The following is a 19,921-nucleotide window of genomic DNA, read 5'->3' on the forward strand; positions in this document are numbered from 1 at the left end:
TGGTCATAGGAACATACATATCGATAATTACCTTAAACGTGAATGGATTAAATGCCCCAACCAAAAGACATAGACTGGCTGAATGGATACAAAAACAAGACCCATATATATGCTGTCTACAAGAGACCCACTTTAGACCTAGGGACACATACAGACTGAAAGTGATGGGATGGAAAAAGATATTCCATGCAAATGGAAATCAAAAGAAAGCTGGAGTAGCTATACTCATATCAGATAAAATAGACTTTAAATTAAAAAATGTTACAAGAGACAAGGAAGGACACTACATAATGATCCAGGGATCAATCCAAGAAGAAGATATAACAATTATAAATATATATGCACCCAACATAGGAGCACCTCAATACATAAGGCAACTGCTAACAGCTATAAAAGAGGAAATCGACAGTAACACAATAATAGTGGGGGACTTTAACACCTCACTTACACCAATGGACAGATCATCCAAAATGAAAATAAATAAGGAAACAGAAGCTTTAAATGACACAATAGACCAGATAGATTTAATTGATATATATCGGACATTCCATCCAAAAACAGCAGATTACACATTCTTCTCAAGTGCGCACGGAACATTCTCCAAGATAGATCACATCTTGGGTCACAAATCAAGCCTCAGTAAATTTAAGAAAATTGAAATCATATCAAGCATCTTTTCTGACCACAACGCTATGAGATTAGAAATGAATTACAGGGAAAAAAACGTAAAAAGGACAAACACATGGAGGCTAAACAATACGTTACTAAATAACCAAGAGATCACTGAAGAAATCAAAGAGGAAATCAAAAAATACCTAGAGACAAATGACAATGAAAACACGACGACCCAAAACCTATGGGATGCAGCAAAAGCAGTTCTAAGAGGGAAGTTTATAGCTATACAAGCCTACCTAAAGAAACAAGAAAAAGCTCAAGTAAACAATCTAACCTTACACTTAAAGAAACTAGAGAAAGAAGAACAAACAAAACCCAAAGTTAGCAGAAGGAAAGAAATCATAAAGATCAGAGCAGAAATAAATGAAATAGAAACAAAGAAAACAATAGCAAAGATCAATCAAACTAAAAGTTGGTTCTTTGAGAAGATAAACAAAATTGATAAGCCATTAGCCAGACTCATCAAGAAAAAGAGGGAGAGGACTCAAATCAATAAAATCAGAAATGAAAAAGGAGAAGTTACAACAGACACTGCAGAAATACAAAGCATCCTAAGAGACTACTACAAGCAACTTTATGCCAATAAAATGGACAACCTGGAAGAAATGGACAAATTCTTAGAGAGGTATAACCTTCCAAGACTGAACCAGGAAGAAATAGAAAATATGAACAGACCAATCACAAGTAATGAAATTGAAACTGTGATTAAAAATCTTCCAACAAACAAAAGTCCAGGACCAGATGGCTTCACAGGTGAATTCTATCAAACATTTAGAGAAGAGCTAACACCCATCCTTCTCAAACTCTTCCAAAAAATTGCAGAGGAAGGAACACTCCCAAACTCATTCTATGAGGCCACCATCACCCTGATACCAAAACCAGACAAAGACACTACAAAAAAAGAAAATTACAGACCAATATCACTGATGAATATAGATGCAAAAATCCTCAACAAAATACTAGCAAACAGAATCCAACAACACATTAAAAGGATCATACACCACGATCAAGTGGGATTTATCCCAGAGATGCAAGGATTCTTCAATATACGCAAATCAATCAATGTGATACACCATATTAACAAATTGAAGAATAAAAACCATATGATCATCTCAATAGATGCAGAAAAAGCTTTTGACAAAATTCAACACCCATTTCTGATAAAAACTCTCCAGAAAGTGGGCATAGAGGGAACCTACCTCAACATAATAAAGGCCATATATGACAAACCCACAGCAAACATCATTCTCAATGGTGAAAAACTGAAAGCATTTCCTCTAAGATCAGGAACGAGACAAGGATGTCCACTCTCACCACTATTATTCAACATAGTTTTGGAAGTCCTAGCCACGGCAATCAGAGAAGAAAAAGAAATAAAAGGAATACAAATTGGAAAAGAAGAAGTAAAACTGTCACTGTTTGCGGATGACATGATACTATACATAGAGAATCCTAAAACTGCCACCAGAAAACTGCTAGAGCTAATTAATGAATATGGTAAAGTTGCAGGATACAAAATTAATGCACAGAAATCTCTTGCATTCCTATACACTAATGATGAAAAATCTGAAAGAGAAATTATGGAAACACTCCCATTTACCATTGCAACAAAAAGAATAAAATACCTAGGAATAAACCTACCTAGGGAGACAAAAGACCTGTATGCAGAAAACTATAAGACACTGATGAAAGAAATTAAAGATGATACCAACAGATGGAGAGATATACCATGTTCTTGGATTGGAAGAATCAACATTGTGAAAATGAGTATACTACCCAAAGCAATCTACAGATTCAATGCAATCCCTATCAAATTACCAATGGCATTTTTTACGGAGCTAGAACAAATCATCTTAAAATTTGTATGGAGACACAAAAGACCCCGAATAGGCAAAGCAGTCTTGAGGCAAAAAAATGGAGCTGGAGGAATCAGACTCCCTGACTTCAGACTATACTACAAAGCTACAGTAATCAAGACAATATGGTACTGGCACAAAAACAGAAACATAGATCAATGGAACAAGATAGAAAGCCCAGAGATTAACCCACGCACCTATGGTCAACTAATCTATGACAAAGGAGGCAAAGATATACAATGGAGAAAAGACAGTCTCTTCAATAAGTGGTGCTGGGAAAACTGGACAGCTACATGTAAAAGAATGAAATTAGAATACTCCCTAACACCATACACAAAAATAAACTCAAAATGGATTAGAGACCTAAATATAAGACTGGACACTATAAAACTCTTAGAGGAAAACATAGGAAGAACACTCTTTGACATAAATCACAGCAAGATCTTTTTTGATCCACCTCCTAGAGTAATGGAAATAAAAACAAAAATAAACAAGTGGGACCTAATGAAACTTCAAAGCTTTTGCACAGCAAAGGAAACCATAAACAAGACGAAAAGACAACCCTCAGAATGGGAGAAAATATTTGCAAATGAATCAACGGACAAAGGATTAATCTCCAAAATATATAAACAGCTCATTCAGCTCAATATCAAAGAAACAAACACCCCAATCCAAAAATGGGCAGAAGACCTAAATAGACATTTCTCCAAAGAAGACATACAGATGGCCACGAAGCACATGAAAAGATGCTCAACATCACTAATTATTAGAGAAATGCAAATCAAAAGTACAATGAGGTATCACCTCACTCCTGTTAGAATGGGCATCATCAGAAAATCTACAAACAACAAATGCTGGAGAGGGTGTGGTGAAAAGGGAACCCTCTTGCACTGTTGGTGGGAATGTAAATTGATACAGCCACTATGGAGAACAATATGGAGGTTCCTTAAAAAACTAAAAATAGAATTACCATATGACCCAGCAATCCCACTACTGGGCATATACCCAGAGAAAACCGTAATTCAAAAAGACACATGCACCCGAATGTTCATTGCAGCACTATTTACAATAGCCAGGTCATGGAAGCAACCTAAATGCCCATCAACAGACGAATGGATAAAGAAGATGTGGTACATATATACAATGGAATATTACTCAGCCATAAAAAGGAACGAAATTGAGTCATTTGTTGAGACGTGGATGGATCTAGAGACTGTCATACAGAGTGAAGTAAGTCAGAAAGAGAAAAACAAATATCGTATATTAATGCATGTATGCGGAACCTAGAAAAATGGTACAGATGAGCCAGTTTGCAGGGCAGAAGTTGAGACACAGATGTAGAGAATGGACATATGGACACCAAGGGGGGAAAACTGCGGTGGGGTGGGGATGGTGGTGTGCTGAATTGGGCGATTGGGATTGACATGTATACACTGATGTGTATAAAACTGATGCCTAATAAGAACCTGCAGTATAAAAAAACAAACAAAACAACTAATACTAAACTTTCATTGGGTTATTTGTATGGAAACATGTTAATATAAATGTTTCAGACATTACATGAAATTTCTAAAAATCTTATATTTGTATTTGTATGGAAATATGTATGGAAATATGTTAATATAAATGTTTCAGACATTACATGAAATTTCTAAAAATCATATTTGTATTTGTATGGAAATATGTATGGAAATATGTTAATATAAATGTTTCAGACATTACATGAAATTTCTAAAAATCTTATATTTGTACTTGTATGGAAATATGTATGGAAATATGTTAATATAAATGTTTCAGACATTACATGAAATTTCTAAAAATCTTATATGTTCTGGTATAATGTTATAAGTAATAATCCTAGTTATTACTTTAAAATGTATATCTCAGAAATAACTAATTTTCTTGTCAACTGCATTATTATGAACTGTCATCAAATCTTTAACCGTGGTCATTTTTAAGTCTTTTGTCATTTACAGACAGTTCTGGGTGTACTCTGATGATTTTGCAAATATGTTCCTATAAAAGGGTTTCATCTTCAAGAAATACATGGAAAAGACTCTGACAAGTACGGGTTTCTGGTAACGGACTGTACTGCTGAACTGAATGAATAAGCATTTTCAGAACTCTAATGAAAAACTGATGAACTCATAAAAGTGCTAACAAAAGATCAAGATGAAAAAAAAAATTAATTACATGGGACTGAGTGAACTGATGAGGATGAGTATAATTTTTGTGACTTTCTGTCTGAATTAAAAAAAAAAAAAAAATTCCACAAGGACTCAGAGGCAAAGAATATACAAATCAATTTTCACTGCAAAGTAAAGGAGCTGTTACAGTGGAGGATTACTGGACTGAATGTCAATACTATGACATAGTATGAGTGTGTTTCATGTTTGGTAATTGCAATCATTGTTGCTTTTGTTGTGGTCATCCATGTACAATGCTTGGTGTCAGTCGATTTATCTCTTGTAAAAATAAAATACAGTGTGTGTGTGTGAAAAAAAAAAAAAAAAAAAAAAAAAGAAAACAGGAACAGACTCACAGACTTAGAGAACAAACCTATGGTTACCAGGGGGAGGGGTGGGGGAGAGGGATAGATTGGGAGTTTGGGATTGACATGTACACACTGCTATATTTAAAATACATAATCAACAAGGACCTACTGTATAGCACAGGGAACTTTGCTCAATACTCTGTAATAACATAAATGGGAAAAGAATTTGAAAAAGAATAGATACATGTATAACTGAATCACTTTGCTGTACACCTGAAACTAACAGAACATTGTTAATCAACTATACTCCAATATAAAATTTAAAAATTTTTAAAAAGGCATTTAAAAGCGTAATGACCTGTGGAGCGGCAAGAACTCTCATTCATTGCTGGTGGGAATGCAAAATGGGGCAGCCACTTTGGAAGATAATTTGGCAATTTCTTACAAAACTAAATACACTCTTACCATACAATTCAGCAATTGTGCTCCCTGGCATTTATCCAAAAGGAGTTCACAACACATTCACACAAAAACTGGCACATGGATGTTTATGGCAGCTCTAATCATAATGGCCAAAACTTGGAAGCAACCAAGATGTCCTTTAACAGGTGAATGGATAAACCGTGGTGTCTAGACAATGGAATATTATTCAGCACTAAAAAGAAATGAGCTCTCAAGCCATGAAAACACATGGAGGAACCTTAAATGCATTGGTTGGTAAGTGAAAGAAGCCAATCTGAAAAGACTCCAAACTGCATGATTCCAACTATATGAGGTTCTGGAAAAGGCAAAACTGAAGATAATAAAAAATAAAAGAGGTTGGGGTGACGGAGGAATGAATAAACAGAGCACAGAGGATTTTTAGGGCAGTGAAACTATTCTGTGTGATATTAAAATGATGGAAACACTTCATTATGTATTCGTCCAAATCCACAGAATGCAATACCTCCAGGAGTGAGCCCCAATGTGAACTGTGGATTTGGGGTGACAGTGCTGAGTCGGTGCAGGGTCATCAGTCGTAACAAACGTACCGCTCTGGTGGGGAGGCTGATAACGTGGGGTGCGGTGCATGCCTGGGGGCAGGGGGCAGAGGTGAATTCTCCGTACCTTCTGCTCCATTTTGCTGTGAGTCTAAAACTGCTTTAATAGTCTTTTTTTTTTTTAATGTAATGAGCTAGAGGAAAATTCATTGTTCAGAATTCCTCAGAGGAAAGTCTCATTTGTGTATAAAAAAACCAAAAAAACACCATTGTAAAGCAATTATACTCCAATAAAGATGTTAAAAACAAAACAAAACAAAACAAAAAAACAAAAAAACGTTTGAAAAGTGGCTGGGGCGTGGCCCACCTGGCCCAGCTCCCTGGGCTGGGGAGGGCCTGCCCCTCACACCCCTCACCCAGGTGGAGGTGTCCCTGCGGCACGCCACCAGCACCACTCCAGCCATTAGAGAGCAGGGGCCTGGTCCCAGGACTAGGACATACAGTACCCAGCATGCCCTCCTCTAGGACCTGCATGTCAACTACAGGTTTCCAGCGTCCCACACTGGGACTGGGTGTCACTGCTTCGAGAAATCATCATCCCTCCAAGGGGCTCTTGCCATCCAAGCCAACTAAAGCAGAGTGAGAGCAGGAGACCAGGTGCTGGTGGCTTCCACTGGGTGTGCACTTGCACCATGGACGCAAAAGCTGGGCCTGGGGTCATGGCAGTGCCACAGCAGAAGAAAGAGGAAACAGAGAATCCTCCAGGATTTCTGAAGTTAAACAAAAAAGAAAAGGAGCTCACAGTGAGTATGTCTCATGCAAATGCTCGTGGACAGGGCCATGATCGTGGAGGTGAAGCTTGTGTGCGGGCGGCTGTCCCAGCATCTGCTCCTCCTGGGACCACCCTCTGCCAGGACCGTGCAGCTTCCCCCCTGAGAAGGAGCACTTTTGGTCTCTGGACACTTTTTCACTCTTAAAGCCTCTTTAGGATCCTCAATGATTTTTACCTGGATTTTATCTATCAGTAGTTACCATGTTGGAAATTAAAACTGAAAAAAAAATTTTTTTAATAGTCCCACAAGGACCCTTAGATGGCAGGGGGTAGAGGGGAGAAACTAGCACAGCAAAGATGTTAGTACGTAAAACTGAAAAATTGTAGAATATTTATTCATCTTAAAATAAAAACAAGGGGGCTTTCCTGGTGGCACAGTGGTTGAGAATCTGCCTGCTAATGCAGGGGACACGGGTTCGAGCCCTGGTCTGGGAAGATCCCACACGCCACGGAGCAACTAGGCCCATGAGCCACAACTACTGAGCCTGCGCGTCTGGAGCCTGTGCTCCGCAACAAGAGAGGCCACGATAGTGAGAGGCCTGCGCACTGCGATGAAGAGTGGCCCCCGCTTGCCGCAACTAGAGAAAAGCCCTCGCGCAGAAACAAAGACCCAACACAGCCAAAAATAAATAAATAAATAATTAATTTAAAAAATAAAAATAAAGAAGCAATGTAGCTCTTTCAAAAAAAAATAAAAATAAATAAAAATAAAAACAAGCCAATTACTTATTAACATGGATACTATTTTGAGAAATTATTTTTCAAAACAAAAAAATTTAGTGAGAATGGTATTTACATTTTCGTCAGTCTCTTTACTCTGGCTTAAGATAGCTGGATTCTCATTTCTGCCTCTGCAGTCCGCAAGCTGCCATAGCCGGCCCTCCACTATTGTTCCACATTTGTGGATTCAACTAAACCTTGGATCAAAAATATTCAGGAAAAGAAATTCTAGAAAGTTCCCAAAAGCAAAAGTTGAATTTGCTGACAAATATTTACATAGCATTTACATTGCATTAGGTATTATAAGTAATCTAGGGCTGATTTAAAGTATATAGGAGGGGGTTTCCCTGGTGACGCAGTGGTTAAGAATCCGCCTGCCAATGCAGGGGACACGGTCGAGCCCTGGTCCGGGAAGATTGCCACATGCTGCAGAGCAACTAAGCCCGTGCGCCACAACTACTGACCCTGCGCTCTAGAGCCCGTGAGCCACAACTACTGAAGCCCACGTGCCTAGAGCCCACCTGTGCTCTGCAACAATAGAAGCCACCATAATGAGCAGCCCACGCACCACAACGAAGAGTAGCCCCCGCTCACCACAACTAGAGAAAGCCCACGCGCAACAACGAAGACCCAACGCAGCCAAAAATAAATAAATAAATAAATAAATTTATAAAAGTATTTATGGGAGGATGTCTATGGGTTATATGCAAATGCTACACTATTTTACATAAGGGACTTCAGCATTCAGAGTTTGGTAGCCTTGGGGGTCCTGGAACCAATCTCCTGCAGATATCAAGGGACAACCATATGTTTTGATTGAAGGATATGAAAAATATTTGGCCTTATGCAGATATGTGGTTGGAAAAGGGAGGACTTCATGGACACCTTGAAAGGGCCTCAGGAACCTCCAGGTTCCTGGAACAGGACTTTGAGAATGCTGTTTGTAGAGGCGGTACCTTTGCCAGCCTGTTGATCCTGAGAGTGGAGGGGACAATACAGGCCTGAGCGCAGGCTGCACCTGTTCTCACTTGCTCTCCTGCCCTGGGTCGTCAGAAGGGCATGTGAAGCAGAGCCCTACCCAACCCACAGTCCAGAGCCACGCAGCCAGAACTGGCCAACCCAGATGCACAAAGAGAGAAATAAATGCTTCTTGTGTGCCACCGACTTTGGGGGTAGTTTGTTATGCAGCCAAAGCTGACTAACAACAAAAGGGATGGTGATAAAAAAAACACCTCACAGCTTATGGAAATTTTGCAACAAGCTGAAAAAAGGGCTAATCTGAACATTCACCAATTTGGTCATGAAAATTTCCCAGAAAAAATTTCTCTTTGGATCTTTTAATGCGACACATTGAGTCCCCGAGGAAAGAAACAGTCTCCCACATGAAATACCTACCGCTTGCCTCCATCTGATACTGTTTACCCCAAGTTCCACTGCACTAGGCCTGCCGGCCAATCTCCCTCCTACGGTCTCAGTCCTTCACTTTGCAGAGCCTACCACACACGTGATCCTGGAACAAGCAGCTCAAATCCTACTCCATGGCCGACTGGACCAGAGACACTGCCCTGCCCCCAGGCCCATGGGACAGGAAGGAACCAAGGCTGCAGAGGCAGACGGCGTGGAGGACGGGGAGGGACGCTGAAGGCTCCTGACCCGAGCTGCTCCCCTGGAGCCCTTCCAGTCTCCTGAGGACCACTCCCTTTGTCACTGCAGTGAGTTTGGTTTTGAAACCAAAAAAGTCTAACTAGACTGGAATGGCTTTAACTAATGCTGTATCAAACACTAATCTATTTTTGGGTGGTAGCACATCCACCAGTGCTAGTCTAACCACATAAGAAAGTTCAGCTTACAATTTTGAGACAGATGTTTTATTATTTATAGGGAATTAAAATTTAGGCATATACATGACACAAACATTATGTATAGTACTTTCCATGATAGAAGTTCTGATACTGCTCGCAGAAAGGCCTCGATTCAAGTTACACACCGCATACGCTAGAATGTGCACCTGGGGAGGAAAGGGGGGCTGATGGCCTTTTTGTTTTGGTTTTGGTTTAAATAACCTCTGGATGCATTCAAGTAATACTGATCATTTAATGTTCAAAAAACTTTTAATAAATTCCGAGTAAAATTAATTGAAATATTTATAATACGATTTAATTGTTACACAGTATTTCCAATGTACAATCAAGGCAATGCACAACACTTAAAAGGAAGGGGAAAAAAAAATCTATTGCACCCACAAGGAAAAAGGCTTTTTATTCATTTTTTGGGATGCTGCAATTCAGTATTTATATTAAACGTTTACACACTTTAGTAAACGCAGAAGTCCTACATGTAATGCAGCATTGTGGGTAAGAAGCCCCTGTTAAGTCTCCACGTGCGAGGCTGACTGTCTGATCATTCTCCCGCACGTTAGAGGGCTAACCCTTCTCATGGCACACGTCACGCCCTGCAGTCTGAACTGCAGCACTCTGCCTCCCTGCTCAGTCTCGTGGCGTCTTGTGATGGATGGCTTTTCTCCACCTCAGTGTCCTGTTAAATAATCCTGTGTAGAGTCTGACGCAAATGAATCCACGTCCTCGTTCTCTGAGTCGTCACTGCTGTCGTCCGCAGCCGGCTCTCCCGTGAGGGCTATGCGAGCATAATCGTCTGTGTCTATGGACTTGCAAAAGTGGATGGCGTATTTCAGCTTCTCCTCTAGCACCTGCTTACAGGAATACCGGGGCAACTTCAACAAAAAGAAGCAGGTGTAGGATTCAGGAAGGAAGTGGTCAGGAGGGTTGTATTTATCCAATACCTGTTAATGAAAAATGTTAAATCATCAGAGACTACGTACAAGGACAGGTAAAACTGCAATCTATTTTGTTATGTTCATTAGACTCTTGACTCTCATTCACATAAAGCATCATATTTTGTTGGCTAAAAATAATAAAATATCAGAAAACACAAAATCTAGCCAATTTCAGAAATAAAAAGGAGCAACTGATTATTTCCCAGGACTTCCAATAAAAAAATAGCCACTGGTTACTGTGACAACTGCTTTTTACAAACCAATGCTGTGAAGAGAGTCAGATGGCTCCACCCACCCCCGGTCAACAAGGTGGGACTCCAGACCCACTGACACAGGGTCCGGTGCAATGGCACAGGCTTAGCCATCACCCATGTGGGGAAGCTCACCCTGAATCTATCAGCCCACTTTCAGCCACAACAGATTAAGATACTAGGAAGCCAGCCAGAACTGTGGACAAACCCCACAAATTACCTACCTTCTGAGAGGAAAACTACACATGCTCTCAGAGATCTCCCTGAGGGGTGACGACTTCTGTAACCCTGGCCAGAGGCCCAGCACAGGCTGCACTGGGCAAGGAGCCGCCCCCGAACCCCCCAAACACGCGGGAGAGTGGACACTTCCAACCTGTCTGTCTGCGGTAAACTCCACCCCTCAGCACCGCGACTGGCAAAGTCAACTGAGTAGGCAGTGGGGAGTCAGGTCATTTCACCCCCAGGGCCTGGCAGGTAGACAGAGCCCGTCTCTGACCACGGACCGCAGAGTCAGAACTCAAAGCAAAACTCTGGTTCTCAATCCGATGGGCGCTCATTTTTCTCAGTAAGCAGCATTACTCAGTGATTCACCTAATTCAACCAGAGAATCAAATAAATGCTATAAGTGATGTGTGTGCCCAACGATCTAGGGTACGCTGACATAACAGCAGTGTATCCTGGTGGTGGCCAGATAAACTTTTTAGAAGTAGGCAGTGGTACCCAAGACCTGCAGTCATAGAATTCTGAGCTGTCAAACCAAAGAGGTTGCGTGTTTTTCATTTCTGTTTCCAGAGGGAAGGAAAACCACCTAACAGGAGAGACCTGCTCGCCTTCCCAGCTGGGGCAGGGCCGCGTGCGAGGAACACGACCCTCAGCTGACGCCGCGGGGGGTGTTGGAGCCGCACCTGGACGACGAAGTCTCTGCCCCGGAAGTCGGCGATGGTCCTGGGCAGCCTTGTGCGGCCCCACACGAAGCGAAGGAAGAGGGAGCGCTCGGTGTTGGAGAAGGACTCCATCACCTCCCAGAACCACTGGATCAGGGGCGCGGAAGGCTCCACCCCCTTGTACGTCGCCACCGACTTCAGGAGATGCAGGGGGATGTCTGGGCTGCCGCACACCTGTGGAGGGACACGCTTTGCGTCAGCACGGGGTCCACCACTCCTTTCTCCCCGGCTGGTGTGGGGAGGCTCAGGCGTGGGAGGCCCGAGGGGACGGGTGGGAGGACAGGCCCTGTGGCCCGCCGTGTGCGGGCCAGGGCTGGGCGGGGGAGGCGGGGACTACTCGCTCCCTGACACGTCCTACTTCACCCGAAAGGCCCAAGCGTATCTCAGACCTCCAAGTGCAAGATTTAACTGAGAGGTGAGCCGGCGGCACTGACTCAGCGGATGACCACGAGAAGGCATTGCAGGGCGGCAGCACGCGGCGGCGGGCATACCATTGTCTCGAGTTCATAGCCGGTGAAGAGAGAAAGAAGGGGGACAGGCACGACTCGGGCCATCCCCTCCCGAACAGCAGCCACCTGCTCGTCAAATTCGTGGAGCCTGAAAGAAAACACCCACTCTGCACTTCCATCTCCGGCGATGTAGATCTCGTTCTGCTCACACCAACCAAGCCTCACCACACAGATGAGCCAGGCATGTGCTTTGCAGACACAGAGTCTCAGAGCTTCTCACGGACTGGGGCCATCTCACTGGCACACAGAACGCTACCTCAAAATCTAGCTACGGCTATACACGTTCCAACACACAATTCTCAGCCCCTCCCTGCTTCCCAGGAAGGAGCCAGAGCCCGACAAGCAGAGGCAGCGAGCAGGCCTCACAGCACCCACGGTAAGAACCTTCCGAAAGCAGATGCCGCGTCCAAGGCCCTGGTGACGGCGAGTTAGGGCACGAGACAGAAGGGAACACGGGTGGACAGCACAGGACACTCGCCAGGACCGGCCTCAGGCAGAGCCCAGCAAGCAGAGCCCAGCTGACGCCGGGGCCTCATCCCAACACCCAGCCAGGTGCTTCTGGAGGAAAAGGCTCCGGAGGAGCACGCTGAGGGACGTCAGGCGGAGGTCAGGTGGCGCGAGGGCCAAGCCAGGGGTGGAGACGCCCCAAACACAGCCCTGCCCCAGGAGAGGTGGCACACAGAGGCCTGCGACCTCTGCTGGGACAGTCCCCAAACAGGGGGATTCTCCTCACCTTGGTATTCTGGTCAGAGCCAGGAATCTCGGGTGAGAATAAGAAGTAACTCCGACCCTGATCACAGTGGAGCCAAGTCCATTAAATTTTACTTGTGGAAAAAAAGCAGCCACCCAAGCAAACCGTTTTCTGCTACCTTTGCTATTTATTGAGTTGAAATACTGGAGGGCAGACAACCACGTACCTGTAGTTCATTGCGAGCCGGACGTACTCGGCACGGTTGTCCAGGGTGATGTGTGTGTACTTGGAGCTCAGCTGGATGTCCTGGCCGCTGGCGCTTGGCACCGTGAAGGGAAGGCTCATGGCCTCAAACTCCTCCGAGGTGGCTTCATTGTCACGGATGTACATGAGCCCAGGGATAAAATCTTTATCGACCTTTCAAGGGGAGAAGGGAGCCCCTCTGTTGGGTCGGGGTTGTTCCCGCACCCCAGGCCCCGGTTCACACCCGACACGCAGTCGCGCGAGGCCTCGATCCGCCTGGGGCGTACGGCAAGGCTCCCAGTGCACTGCGCGTGCCGGGAACTAAAAGAGGGGCAGCGGGGAAGCACTTTACCCGAGGAGCTGAAGACAGAGCGTGTGACAGGGAAGTCTTCAAAGCCACTCACTGAGAGCGCAACCGGCACTGCTCACAGGCGAGCCCCAACCTCACGCACGGCACCAAGGGAACCACACCTGGGGGGCCCCGGGAGCCTCAACCTCCCCCAGCTGCCCACGGGCTCAGCGGTGCCACAGCAAAGACAGAGGGCTTTCTCATCTGACGAGACCGTACAAGTGGCAAAGCCCGCAAGCAGCCAGTGCATCAAGCTCTAGAAGCGGACTGGCCTTGTGTCCATACCCCGACTCTGCTACTAGACGGCGGCCGACAGCCAGCAGCCTGACAGCCTGCGAGTATGTCGGCGCCTCGGGACAGCCTGTGCCTCTTAACCAGACCCCAGGGGACCCCCCCATGCTCTGTGCTGGGCACACAAGGTGTCACATCTCTCCGCCCTCTCGTTACCTCGCTGAGGTCTGCAATGGTGAGGCTCATCCCAGCCAGCTGCTTCCAGACGGGCTCGGCAAGGTTCAGACTCAGAGGACTCCCAGTCCGGATGGCAATACCCAGTAACACACCTGCTCGTTCGAAGCACAAGAGACAGGAGACGCTTGGAACGGATGACAGAACATGCAGTCCATTCAACAACACAGCGGAGACTAGCTCTTCACTGGGGCCTCAGTGCCTTCTAAACCAGCGTTACCCCAGTTCACAGAGACTTAGGTCTGTCCTTAAAACCTTACATCCTCCTCTGAATTCATTGCTCCCTTCTGTTCCTATGGGTGAAGTCTATAACTCTTCTGCTCTTTCCACCAACAGCTGTAGCCACAGTGGCCAATCCTTTGGCGGCAAAGCCAACAGCTAGAGCTTCTCAAGGAGGTGGTCGCAGTGCCTGAAGAGGTGCAGGCGAGTTAAAGGGCAGACCCTCAATGAACAGGTGGCCTGGCCAGATATCAAGACATCCTAAGATCTGATCCCAAGTTTCAGATGCAGACGCATGCTATCTCAGATCCTCTGAGCGCCAAGGCACCTTCCGGTCCTCAGCACTCAGCTGCTAAGGGTCCGGCTCTGCATGTCCCTGCAGCTGCACGCTGAGAAAGCTAACAGGAGGTATTTAAAACAGCTACAGCACTCCCAAGACACAGCAGCCACTAAGCTAACAGGGCACACACAGCTGAGCAGCTGCAGCACTGCACCCACACAAGAGGCCCACCCAAGAAGCGGAACATGTTGGTGTGCACGGGCGCCCTGGCCGCCGGGCTGAACAGGTAGCAGTCGCGGTTGGCCCCCGACTCGTCCCTCCCGTTGGGCGTCACGATCAGAAGCGGGGTGAGTCCGTTCTGCAGCTCTTCACAGATCTCAGCAATGGACTCGCTGTAGCCACCACCACAGTCATCCACAGATTCACCTGGGGGCAAAGGAGGGTCGGCAGCTCACGGTCACTGCATCCGAGCCCCCCGCGGGGCGGCTGGGGGCCGCTCATGTCTCCTCGCACCACCCTTCACACCACCGCCCCTCGGCGCACGCGCGCTCTCACCCACAAACTTGACCTTCCAGACACGGTGTGGGAGGAGGAGGCTGTCAGGACTAAAGGAGCTCATCTTAGCGCACATCTGCCCAAAGACAGACTTGGTCCCATCGGGGCCCGCTAGGCCACCTTTACTCCTTGAACGCTTGACCTAGAGAGAGAGAGAGAGAACATACAGAACCGGGGCCGCAGCAGAAAGCATGCAGGTGCCATCTTCAGCAGCTGCCCGGCCCTGGAACCCCTGCATCCGAAGCAGGGCCCTGCGGCCAGTCACCCCTCCCGTTACCCTCGCCCGTCCTGTCCTGCTCACTGGCAGGGGCTGGGGGCAGGAGGAGACCCTACAGACAGCAAGCAGCACCCAGATGAGTGGCACGGCCCCTACAACCTCAGGCCACTGTGAGCGCCCAGCAAGCTCAAGTAGCACCCCCCGAGCACGCCTGTGCGAGCAGGAAGGGCTGCTGGACCTCCCAGGACTAACCCCTGTCCTCGCCTCCGCACCCACACCTGCTGAGGACCCCGAAGACCAGCGCTGAGCTCCTCTCTTTCCCTCCCTGATGCAGGCTGCCTGCCGGACAGCTGTGCTCGCGGGGCCAGGGCGCGCTCGCCAGCACACGCAGCACGGCAGGAGGGGGTGGCTACGCAAGCACGCCCTGACGAGACCAGAGACCACAGACCACAGGAGGGACCGTGAGCAGCCCGGCGGCAGGAGCTGAGCCTGGGCCGTCCTCACACTTTGCAACCTTGCCCGCGGTCTCCGTGAAGGAGAGGCCAGGAGCCCCGAAAGTGCCCTCCAAGCAGACCGTCAGCCCTGGCAGGGTCACACCACGGGGCTCCGAGACCAAAACTGGCCTGGAATATCTGGGCCAGGACAGAACCTTCCTCCCCTCCTTTCCTCACCCGCACGGACCCTGCTCAACTCTTGGGGTCACTGTGTCTCCAAGTATGATCACTTGTCCCACCCGTATTTCTCATCGTAAGCTAAGATTCCCCAACAGACCATAACAATGGCCCTCAAGCCCTCACTCAGTGTGGCCTCAGTAACCCTGCAGCTTGCAGCCTAGCCTGTGCTTCAGAATCACCCAAGAAGCTCAGTCTGAAATGACTGCAAAATGAGAAGTTAAGGAAAAAATGATGTGAGAATGTACTTTCACTTGACTCTTCTGGCTAAACTCTCACCATCCTTAACTTCTTCGTGAGTCCTAGGTTGAGTTTAACAGCTAATTCTTCTCACTGCATAAATTACCATTCTCAAGACTAAAAATATAAGATCAATGACAGTAATAATAATAGTTTCCTGTGGAGTGAGTCTTCCTGTGCACCACACATTCAGCTGCACGTTCTCATATGTCATTTCATTTGACCTTAACAGCAGCTCTCTAAGGCACACAATGCCCCAGGGGAGAGTGAGCTACAGAAGGGAGGAAGGATGTGTTCCTACGTGAGGGGTGAGACACAGACCTGCCGCCCACTCGAAAGGTCACATCACCTCCGTTTACAGTGCCAGTTATCACAGACGGATGCTCTCAGCGGCCGTGAAGGAACATGGCTCTGTGAACACAGCCAGGACACTGCAGGGACAGGGCTGTGTACCTGACACCTCTGGACAGCAGGAATATAGGTGGTTTTAATGGTTTTTAATTAGAATTTTCTAAATTTTCAGAAATGAGCAAGCATTATCTGCAATACATTTAAAGTTTTTAATGTACACAGATTTTTAGATCCTGTTACAAAACTAAATCAAATTCAAACACAGAGAAACCCTCCAAGAACATGGCCTACTTTTAGTGTCTCTACAGAACTTCTGACAGACAGTAAGAAAATGTCTCCAAGGGCATCCCCACAAGAGAAGGCCGCAGCCTTGGGACAGCACAGGGAAGAGGATGCCCACACCACCTTTCTGGGTCACTGCTGGTGTCTGCGTTCAACCTGGAGTCACAGAATGCCTCCCCACCACCACTCTGCTCTACTTTATCTCCATCTTTGTGGAGGACCTTCCCAATTTCAAGAGTGTGTGTGAAACCCTGAACTGAAGGGAACCTGGCTGTGGCGCCTGAGGACCGTTGGGTGGCCCGGAGTGGCCCCTGTGACATCAGTGAGCATTGCACGCTGTGCTGAAGGTTGTTTATACACCTTTTTAAAAATGTATAATATAAATTTGTTTGTCTCCTTACCTATTCTTTCAGACACGCACCGAGCATTTTCATAACTCACTGTGCTGGGGATGCCAAGATGAGAAAAGAAGAGGCATCGAGCACACAATGACTGAAAAGTGTGCCTGGTGTGGACTCCAGGTTAGCCAGGTTCCCTGGTGCCAAGGCCCCTGGGCTTGGACACCCACACTGGGCCACTGGCCCCAAGGTGGTGCCTGTGCACAGCTGAGGCAGGCCTGCAATCCAGGAACACCCAACTGTCTGAATTAGATGATCAGCTTTCCTCACTTATGAACTTGAGTATTTAAGCCCTAATAATGTAGAGCAAACCAAAATGATCCTCCAAGGTGGGGAAATAAAAGCTTTTTTATGAACCTAATTAAACAGCCCATTTGTTTGTGGAACTGGCTGACTGACCTCCAGCTTCACATTAAACACTATGACGTCGGTGAAGGAACCACTTCCATCAGCATGGTCACATGTGTTCTCCAACAAAGGAAAAGAGTTTGATGTCTTAATTAAAAATGCCCCCAAGAACAGCTCTGGAAGAAAGTCTAGTCATATAACCAACATCAGGGTAAAAATCATGTGTTAACACTAAGGTTCAGGAACAAAGCATTTGTTCTTCAGGCTCTGCTCTTGCTCCAAGAGGTGGGGCCGACTTCACTTGCGCAGTAAATGTCAAGTGCAGCCGACTTCACTTGCATGGGAAATGTCAAGTGCACACACGCCATCAGCAGTGCTGGGCTTCCTCTGGTTTTAATTAATTCTTTTAACTCGAAGCTTATATACATTTGGCAGCAGTACAAATTCAGAGACGGTCTACTTTTCATTTCTTCGATACTACTGTGACACAGTCTTAGTATAAGTGATTCTGGCCTATTAAACTGGCACAGTAAGCAGCCATCAGAGCCGGGGAAGGTCTGAGGCTGGCGGGAACAGGGAACCTGCTCTGCCTCTCAAAACCTAACCCAAGGGGCTGACTGAAGACACACACATAGCTGGAGCCACACCAACTGGCCCTGCTGCACCCTAGAAAAGCAGGCATAGCCTTCTAGCCCCCAGCACAGAAATCAACGTGGGCAGCTGGCTGGCGTAAACAATCCCACGGCCCCACAGCATGGGACAGGGAGGTGCTTACAATGCATTAAGAGGAACAGACAGCAAGTTACAAAAGAGAGTCATCCAGTTCAGGTTACAACAAACAGATACACATCCCCCAAATGTTAGCAGTAGTTATCACTATGTGGCGGAAATATGGGTCATTTTTACTTTTCCTCTTCTGCTTATCTGGATCTGTGCTTCTGGGTTATCTGAAGTAAGCCCTTCTTCTTTCTGTTATAAACAAAACCACTAACATTCCCACCTGGCGGTCTCAGCACTGGACATCTCAGCATGTGGCACCTTGCTCTCTAAAGCAAGGGCATGAGAGAAGGTTTTCTACGAGTACCTGCCCCCGGCTGAGGGGACATGACTCACAACCACAAAGCCATCATATCTAAGAACAGAAAGCCATCTCCACTTGTTACCTGGATCCGGTTCAACTCCACCACGGGACCATGCTGGCGATCTCGCACCATAGTTGCTTGTACTACTTTTCGGAAAGCCGCCTCCTAAAACACGACAGACAAAATTTAGAATGTGATATAGAAAGTATTACCCACAGATATTTCACATCACAAAACTCCCTTTGTCGGTCATGAGGTGGCCCAGGGCGGTAGCCTGGCATCAACACGCAAGCCCACGCAGAGGCTCAGGCAGCCAGCAGGGCCAGTGCTTATTAGCAGCCCCTGCCTGCCATCTGGAGGCATGAGGCACCCGGCACGCACTGCACAGAGAGGAGCGAGGGCCAGAGCCTGGGGACCACCCGCTCCAACCCAGGTCTCAGGCCAGGCTCTGAGGGTTAAACAGAAAACTGAGGTTTCCCAGCCAAACTGCAAGTCCACTAGTGGCAGGACTGAGGCACTAATTATACAGTATTGCTATCCCAACAGAGACACCAGCCACAAAGCCGCAGCAGGGCCGGGGAGCGGGCCAGGGTTGGGATGGGGATGGGGATGGGGAAACCAGTGAGGGAGGGAACTCACGGGCACGGTGCCCTGAAAGAAACCTGGAAAACCCAGGGTGAAGACGGCGAGCAAAGGGAGCAGGCCCCAACTTCACCCAGGGAGAGGCATGCCCATGTGGGCCTGGGCGCGGGGAACATGTGGGCGCGTGCGCGTGCGTGAGGACGGGAGGAGAGTCCAGACACCCGCGGGAGCCAGGACCAGTGGCAGCCCCAGGTCCCTGCCAAGTGGACGACCGAGCTCTCTTCTGGAGACACGGTGGCTGGGGGAGGAGCGGAGGGCGGGCCACGAGGTGCCGACAGCAAGGTCCGCACCCCTTCTTAGGTCAGAGCCTGAGAGCTCCGACCTGTGAAGACGGGAAGGGCAGAGGTGCTGCCATCACACGGGGGGCCCGCAGACACACCCCCCGCACCACAGAGGCGACTGCAGAGGCAGGCCGCTCCCCACGCATTCCTGCACGCCCGCCACCCCGAGGACCACCGCCCTCCCCGCTGCTCGGCCCTGCTCCAGGCATGCGCTCCCTTCCCCACGGAGCGCCCCGCCGAGCCCCGCCCTCCTGTGGCTCGCTCTCTTCTGGGCCCTGGTAACAGCTCTCCACAGTCACCCGCGAAAGCCACCCCCTAGAACTTCCAGCAGAGGCGGTCCTTTCCAACGAGGACCAGCATAGAGGCCGAGGCCCCCGCGGCTGAGGGTGCCTTTCAGCCTCCCTCGGCGTCCCCGCCCCGCGCTCCCAGCCTGCAGGACGCTCACACACTCGGCGCGAGACACGTGCTACCTCTCGCTTTGCTTTCTCCCTACAAGGAGAGGCTTTCTCCCTTTTACTGCTTATTATCACCTCCGCTTTGAGGGGTTAAAAA

The 19,921-nt window shown here is 47.4% G+C and overlaps 1 protein-coding gene across 5 annotated transcripts in view; it reads right to left on the reverse strand.

Annotated features, from left to right (window-relative positions):
• Positions 1-9,409: 9,409 nt before the first annotated feature.
• The window catches only part of HERC2 (HECT and RLD domain containing E3 ubiquitin protein ligase 2), a 217,936-nt gene continuing 207,424 nt past the window's right edge, over positions 9,410-19,921 (reverse strand). For all 5 annotated transcript variants that reach the window (XM_059927751.1, XM_059927750.1, XM_059927749.1 and 2 more), the window contains 8 exons: positions 18,528-18,611; positions 14,858-14,999; positions 14,534-14,728; positions 13,786-13,898; positions 12,973-13,163; positions 12,038-12,143; positions 11,508-11,720; positions 9,410-10,357 (listed from right to left, as the gene is read on the reverse strand). In XM_059927751.1, coding sequence (XP_059783734.1) covers positions 10,085-10,357; positions 11,508-11,720; positions 12,038-12,143; positions 12,973-13,163; positions 13,786-13,898; positions 14,534-14,728; positions 14,858-14,999; positions 18,528-18,611 — 1,317 coding nt within the window. In that variant the 3' untranslated portion in view covers positions 9,410-10,084. The remainder of the gene's footprint in view (positions 10,358-11,507; positions 11,721-12,037; positions 12,144-12,972; positions 13,164-13,785; positions 13,899-14,533; positions 14,729-14,857; positions 15,000-18,527; positions 18,612-19,921) is intronic.

The sequence above is a fragment of the Balaenoptera ricei genome, chromosome 7 (assembly GCF_028023285.1).
Source record: "Balaenoptera ricei isolate mBalRic1 chromosome 7, mBalRic1.hap2, whole genome shotgun sequence".
NCBI lineage: Eukaryota > Metazoa > Chordata > Mammalia > Artiodactyla > Balaenopteridae > Balaenoptera > Balaenoptera ricei.